The 7,923-nt window shown below is 51.8% G+C and overlaps 1 protein-coding gene across 1 annotated transcript; it reads right to left on the reverse strand.

The window, feature by feature from the left end:
• Positions 1-3,216: 3,216 nt before the first annotated feature.
• On the reverse strand, positions 3,217-7,347 carry LOC139839089 (uncharacterized). Its single transcript, XM_071829136.1, has one exon. It carries the CDS (start codon positions 7,345-7,347, stop codon positions 3,217-3,219), a length of 4,131 nt encoding a protein of 1,376 aa, XP_071685237.1.
• Positions 7,348-7,923: the final 576 nt, after the last annotated feature.

The following is a 7,923-nucleotide window of genomic DNA, read 5'->3' on the forward strand; positions in this document are numbered from 1 at the left end:
GGTCCACCGCCCAGGATCTCCCTCTAAACCTACCCACCTCCCCCAACTCCGACGAAGCCCCCACACCACCGGAAACCCTAAGTATGTCGCTGGTGATCTCCCGCACCCCAGGAACCCTAAGATCATGCACTCCCTACCCTAAGTTCTTGGCCTCACCTCCGTCAGCGATGCCGCTGCCAGCCGCGTCCTCCTCTAAAAAAGGTGCATGCAGCAAGCTCATTTTTTCTCTCTCTCGGGGGCTGCACAGGGAAGAAAGAAGACAAATTATAGAGGGGCCCACATAAATTGAGCTGCTGCTAGTACAGTACATGGTGCGCTCTGCGCAGGTGCTCTAAAAATCCAGTCTCTTTATCCAATTCAAATGAAGGAGGAGGCAAACGGGGATCGAGAAGCATGGAACAAAGCCGCCAGCGAGGGATTGCTAAGGCATCTCCAGCGGCGCGACGCATTTTAGCGTCCGCGCGCGTCCGTTTGCGTCGGCCCTTTTGGTCGAAAACGACCGCGCGTCCGTTTGCGTCGGGGGATGGCTCCAGCGGCACGACGCATTTTTTTTAGGACGAATCATTTTTTTTGAACTGAAACATAATTTACAAAAACTGAAACATAACTTACATACTTGAAAACATAAAAAAAAAAACCTAAAACGCCTACTGCTGCGCATCGTGGCCGTGCTGCTCCTCGTCGCTGTCGACCAGGATGATCTCCGGTATGTCCCACAGCCAGTAGCCATCCGGGGGAGCGTACGCCGGGCGCGATCGCGATGCTCGAGGTTGAGGAGGCTGCGGCTGAGGCGGCGGTGGAGGCGCCCAGGGCTGCGGCTGTGGCGGCAGTGGGGGAGGCGCCCATCCATAAGGCTGTGGCGGCGGTGGGGGAGGCGCCCAAGGCTGTGGCGGCGGTGGAGGAGGCGCCGCCGAGTCTAGGAGCGCCTGTCGAAGGGCTTCATCCGCGGACAGGCCCGGCGGCATGACAGCGGTGGCGTAGCAGGGCAACGGCGGCTGCACAGGCGCGTCGTACTCGAAGACGAGGAGGCCGAGCTTGGCCATCTCGTCGTCTATCATGTTGTCGGGGAACTCGAAGTTCCGGCCCTCCGCCATGGCCTGCTGCCATTCGTGGAAGACGAGGCCGACGTAGTCCTCGCTGTCGTCCTTCACCTCCTCGCTATGGTACGCGAGCGCCTCGATGTAGTCGTCGTTGTCGTCGTACACGGCGTAGGCTTCGTCGTCGTCGTCCTCGTCCTCGCGGTCGTTGTGCTGCGGCTGCTCACGTCGCGTCGCCGCCTGCTGACGACGAGCCGGCGGTGCAGGGCCAAAGGGATAATCCTTGTCGCCCATGAAGCCAGCCCTTCGTCTGCTGTCCGTCTCCGTGGACAGGTACGTACGCCAACTCTCCGAGTCGATGGCGTACGCCGAATCGGCGCGGAGGTCCGCCGGCAGATATCGCCTCCTGCGCCGGATCTCCTTGGTCCGCTCAGGCTCGCGCGCAGGTACTGGAGGGATGGGCACCCGGCGGCAGCTGAGCCGCCAGCCGCCAGGCAGCTGCACGCCGGACCAGGCGTCGCACGGCACCCATCTGCCGTGCATGAGCCTCCCCACCGTGACGGGGAGCGGCACCTTCTTGCTGCCGCTGCCGGAGGCCTCGAAGTCGTTCTTCTTCCCCATGGCGCAGCGGCGGTTGTGGTGCGAGTGGAGCTGTGGGCGAAGGAGCAACGCGGCCGGTGGACTTTTAAGGGCGGCCGCGCACGGGATACGATGCCATTGAAGGCGCCGCAGAAGCCAGCCGCCGCCCGCCAGTGCACGCGCAGAACAGGAAGCTGCGGCATTCATGGCGAAGGCTGCGGCGCAGACGCGGAAGCGCTGACCGCGGAAGCGATGGCCGCGGAAGCGATGCCCTCCATGCAGGCTCGCTGCCAGGCGGGCCCGGTGGAGACCGCAGCGGACACTTTGCGCGTCCGCGCAGTGTCCGCCGAGACGCAAACCTGCCGCATATTTGGGCCAGGTTTGCGTCTCCGCGGACGGCCCGGTCACTTTGCGTCGTGCCGCTGGAGAGGGTGCCAGACGCATTTACGACCAAAGCGGACGCAAACGGTCTGAGCGACCGTTTGCGTCGGGCCGCTAGAGATGCCCTAAATCTGCAATTTCTGTTCGAGCGCGCCGGACAATGTCGAGGAAGAACTTGACGGAGGATAGGCGGCCAGAGTGATAGTTCCATTTTTTAAATCCGTGTGAGGTTCCATAGCCTCCGTCCCCCATGCCCCAAGACCCTGACACCTAAGATACAGGCTCCGCAAACAACAAGAGTGTAGACATGGCCGAAGACGTCGAGCCTGGTCAACTGAAGAAGATCTTCGAGGACGCCGTTGAGCTTTTTCAGTTTCGATTTCGACAGCACCAGCAATCCGGGATCGTTAAGGTTCGATACGGAACAAGCTGCCGCGAACACACTCTGCCGTCTGATCGAATGTGATCTGATGGCACGGCCACTAAAATTCTTGGTGCGTAGCAGTTGTGTCAAGGCCGTTGACTCGCCCCTCGAGAGAGCATTTTTGCCAGTGTCGTGGACTGAAGAGATTTGCAACCCCGGTGTATTCATATGTACCTGGGAGCTCAATTTAGGTTCATATTTTGAAATGTATTTTTGTCAAACAAGTTCTGGGGAGCCAAGTTTAATTTCCACCCCAAATATCTTCTTTGCTTGTTCATTTTTTTCCTTTTAAAATGTCAATCTTCATTTAGCCCGGGCTCCAAAACGGGCACTAATTCTATGGGTTGTATGTCCCGATCTCATCCAGGAGAAGACCCGTTTAGGTAACATCATGGGCCCTAGACAATAAACCTAAACCACCCCACCACGCCCCAGGTCTAATCTCACCTCGAAATTGGAGGGAAACCCAAATACGAATGAGAGCGTGAGCAATCTGGATCTTGGGATGGAAAGAGTCGTCGTCCCATTCTTGAAGTGAGAAGAGTTTGAGCAGGTCGTCTCTGGAAATTCGGGGTCCAAGTGCGAAACGTAAAAAGGAACTTTAGGCTTATCAAGATATAATTAAACAATAGAAGAAGTCAAGGAAACTGGTTGATCAAACCTTGATCAGCCTTGGTGAGTCGGGATGAAACTTTGAACAATACATCAATTATCAATGGCGGCAGGGCCTGACTCAAGTATGCAAGGAGCAAGGCGACAACTAACGGCGCTATTTTTTTGACGTTAACCACCACTCTATATTAAATTCAAATCTCCAGAATTACAATCAGCCGTGAGGCTGCTGAACAAGAACTCAGGACTCTCATTCAACCAAACTTGTGAGACACCACGAGCACATGCAAACCTTGCACATTCATGAGCCACAGAGTTTGCTGAACGACGCACAAATAAAACCTCAAACGAACTAAACTGTTTGGAAATATCACTAATCTCACTAATGATAGGAGCAATCACTGCTCTATGGTTCCCTCGCTCCATCCATAGCCGGACAAGCTCTGAACTGTCGGTCTCCGCAACGATCCTGTCAAAATGTTGTGACCTCGCCTCCACAATTGCATCTCGTAGAGCGAGAGCTTCAATGATGAGCGGATCAGAGATGCCACTGTACAACTTGCACCACGCACTCTTAAACCCGTTCGAGTCCCGAGCAACTCCACCAGTTGAAGCAATGCCCTCATCTGACCTAATCGCCCCATCGGAATTCAGTTTGATAACTCCCAGGGGAGGTCCATGCCAGGTACAATGCGGCCTGGTTATTGCAGCTTTCTTCTTCTTCTTCAAGCCATCCAGCATAGCTAGTGTCACCGCGATACTATCCACTGTTGCCTTTGGATTATAGCCTGCATCATCGTGGCTCCATTTGTTTCGTGAGTCCCAAATAGCAGCCATAATTGATATAGTCAGTGACTTGTCTAAACCCTCGAAAGTAGGTTCACTGAGTATGTCTTCTGTCCACGTTACAGGATTCAAACGTGGCAATTTCAGGTTGAAAGCGTCCTTCGCCGCAGTCCAGAATAGCTGTGCGTGCGAACACTCCACCAAAGCATGCATTAAGGTCTCGGATGTTGCCTTACACACCGGACAGGTACTTTGATCTTTGACATGCCGCCTGGCAAGAGTTGCATAAACAGGCACAATGCCTTTGAGAACTCTCCACCAAAAGACTCGTACCCGCGGTAGAACATCCAATTTCCATAGCTTCTTCCATTTTTCTCCCTCACTCAACGCCGAAGCGGTGGCAGGCTGCACGTCCATCTGCTCCTTAGCTGAGACTAGAGCACGGTAAGCCGAGCGAACAGTGTAAATCCCCGATTTTTCATGGGACCAAGCTAGCCAATCTTCTCCATCTGTCCGTCTCAGTGGAATTTGCAGGATCCGATCAGCATCAGGGGCAAAGAAGATAGAACGAACAGCGTGTTCATCCCATTGGTGTGTGCCTGGCTGAATCAGCTCACTTACTAATTCTTTGTCTGTATCTTGAAGCCGCCCCAATGGCCGCATCGTTCTGGACTCCGGGATCCAACAGTCATTCCATATCGACACTGTCTCTCCCGATCCAATCCTCTTGATCAAACCTGTTGCAAGAGCCTCTCTACCAGCCAGAATAGCCCGCCAAGTCCGTGAAGCCGTTCTAGGCGCCACAGCTGACATGAAATCTCCAGTAGGATAGTACCTCCCACTTAACACCTGAGCACATAGGGAGTTTGGATTTGTAATGAGACGCCATCCTTGTTTACCCAATAGAGCCAAATTAAAAAGATGCATCTCTCTAAACCCCATCCCTCCACAGTTTTTTGGTTTCGCAATCTTGTCCCAAGCCAACCAGTGCATAGAGCGTTTGTCAAGGGACCCGCTCCACCAGAATTGTGCCATGATGGAAGTCAGCTTCTGACAAGTGCCCTTCCCTAACAGAAAACAACACATACTGTATGTCGGCATTGCCTGAATAATTGCCTTTATGTACACTTCTTTTGCTGCATAGGACATATTCTTTCCTGATCTGCAATTGAGTTTGCTCCTCATCCTATCAGCTATATATTCGAAGGACTCGCTCGTAAGCTTACCCACAGCAGTGGGCAATCCAAGGTATTTTTCACTGAAAGCCTCTACCTGGATGTCCAACTCCCCTTTGACTGCCGATCTCTGGTCCTCCGGGATGCCAGGACTAAAGAAGATCGAGCTTTTATCTCTATTGACCAACTGCCCGGATGCTTCATTGTACATGTGAAGTATAACATTGAGACGTGCAGCACCACGAGCTGAAGCTTCGATGAAAATGAGACTATCATCCGCGAACAGCAAATGCGTAATCCACGGAGATCTGTTACAGACTCTTACCCCTCTGTCCACAAAACCCATACTGAAATAATTCAGTAGAGCTGACAAACCTTCCGCACACATCAAGAAAAGATATGGCGATATCGGGTCTCCTTGGCGTAATCCTCTGGATGGGGAGAACTGAGGCAATAAATTTCCATTCACCTTTACTGAGAATTGAACCGAAGAAACACACTTCATTATCAACCTGACCATAGCCTCCGAGAAACCCAGCTTGGTCATGATCGCTTCCAAAAAGGGCCACTCCACACGGTCATAAGCTTTCATCATATCCAACTTAACCGCACAGGCACCTTTCTTTGCCTTCTTCCTTCTCTTCATACTATGGATACTCTCAAAAGCCACTAAAGCGTTGTCCGTTATCAAACGCCCTGGAACAAAAGCGCTCTGCTCCTGGCTAATTATCTCTTCTAGAACAGGCCGCAATCGAAGTGAAATCATCTTCGTGCAGATTTTGTAAAGCACCGTACATAAAGAAATCGGTCTATACTGTGTTATCGACTGGGGATGTCTTACTTTAGGGATTAGCACAATAGCTGTGTTGTTGAGCTCAATAGGAAGATCACCACCATTCAGAAACTCCACCACTGCAGGCACAAGCACTCCCTTGACCACCTCCCAATGTCTTTGGAAGAAACCAGCTGTATAGCCATCTACACCTGGCGCCTTTGATGGATGCATTTGAAACAGAGCCAATCTGACCTCCTCCCCGGTAAAGGGTTTATCCATCTCCTCCCGCATTGGTTGGGACACCTTTTCTGACACGAAGTGTAGGCATGCCGCCATATTAGGCGCCCCTTGAGACTGGTATAGGGTTTCATAAAAACCTTGGACCTCAGCATTCACTTCTGTCTCGCCCTCACACACAGACCCATCCGATCGCTGCAAAGCAGAAATTTTATTCATTCGTTTCCGCTGAGCAGCTTGAGCATGAAAAAAAGCTGAGTTTCTGTCCCCCGCACGGAGCCACTGAACCCGTGCCCGTTGCTTAATCCATATCTCCTCCTGATGGAGTACCCGGCTGAGCCGAGCCATAATTTCTTTCTCTCCTTGCGATGGCCCTCGGCCCACAGATTGTCGCCGAGCACCTTCCAAGTCCTTACGTAGTTTGGCGAGCTTGTTTTTGAAATTACCAAGTTTTGAGGCTCCCCAACTATTCAGCTCCGACTGAATATCATATAGGGTTTTTGACACTCCAGCCAAACCCCCTGTCTGACATTTCTCATTCCATAGTTCCAATATCTTTTTGTCATAATCACCAATTGTCTGCCATGCATTCTCATAACGGAAACTCCTCTCCATCTGAGATCTCCTTGGCTCGTCTTTCTTTTGCAGCCGCATGGATAACATACAGTGATCAGACTCCACCATAGTAATGTGACGAACACGAGGTACTGTGAACAAAGTGAACAGTTCCTCGTTCCCAAACGCTCGATCAAGTCGCGCTTTAACATTAGCTTGATCTTGCTGCCTGTTATCCCATGTGAATGGCAGCCCAAACCAACCAACATCCATTAGCCCACAATCTTCAGTACATTCCCTGAAAGCTCTCATCTGCGCTTCAGGTCGGTCATTCACACTGAATTGCTCGGATCCCCATAGTAACTCATTAAAATCACCCATGCAAAGCCATGGGTAAGATAGGGCGTTTGAGAGTCTTCTCAAAAGGGTCCAGCTCATATGTCGGTTCTCCCTTCTCGGCTCCCCATAGAAACCAGTGAACCTCCATTTTGTTCCTCCATCTCTCGATTGCACTAACACATCAATGTGGTTGGAATTGAAGCTCTTCAGATCAACTATCACCTCTGAAGTCCAGAACAAACCAATTCCTCCACTGAGACCATCACTACTCACAGCAAAACTGCCAGAGAAACCCAAAGCATTGCATAACTTCTCAGTCCTTGTCTTACTGATCTTTGTCTCCATCACAAAGAGCAGGTTAGGCGCTTCTTGCTTCGCCAGATTGCGAAGCTCCCGAACTGCCGCTTGGTTCCCAAGCCCGCGACAGTTCGCAGATAGGCAACTCATTGCTTCTGGCGGGACTGATCATCAGTCACCGCCATAATTTCAGAATTTGGTGCTAACACATCTGTTGCCACTCTAGCCTTCTTGGGATCCGGGGATGGAGCAGGAGATTTGACATCTTTTGCAGGTCTCTCATCCCTCTTCTCCCCAGATACCTTTGGATCAAAAATGACCAAAGCCCTATCAATCTCACTCGGCTCCCCTGGGGCAGAAACATCCAGCTTCCTATACACTTTTGAGTTCCCTCTTCCACCTTGGAACCGACCACCACCCCCAGTACCATCTCTACCCCTGCCACGTCCCCCGCCAGGTACTTGTGGAGGGTGATTCTGGGAGAGTATATCCATATTCACATTCTCTTGAGTTTTGCCAGAGGCTGCTCCTGAAAAGTTGTTGTGTTCGTTAAACGCCTGCGAGCCATCAGGAGCCCTGTAATCACCCGAGAAATTACCCCAAACATTAGGACCAGATTTCTTCTTTCTATCATCCAGAGCCCTCAAGCTCGGCCAATACGGGAGGCGTCCCTTCTCATCTCTTTCTCCCGGCTCTGGGCACATAAGATCAGAGTGTCCAAGTAGG

The sequence above is a fragment of the Lolium perenne genome, chromosome 4 (genome assembly GCF_019359855.2).
Source record: "Lolium perenne isolate Kyuss_39 chromosome 4, Kyuss_2.0, whole genome shotgun sequence".
In the NCBI taxonomy this organism is placed as follows: domain Eukaryota; kingdom Viridiplantae; phylum Streptophyta; class Magnoliopsida; order Poales; family Poaceae; genus Lolium; species Lolium perenne.

Excerpts from the sequence above, each read along its gene's own strand:
- LOC139839089 (XM_071829136.1), bottom strand. The coding sequence starts at position 7,347 with ATGAGTTGCCTATCTGCGAACTGTCGCGGGCTTGGGAACCAAGCGGCA.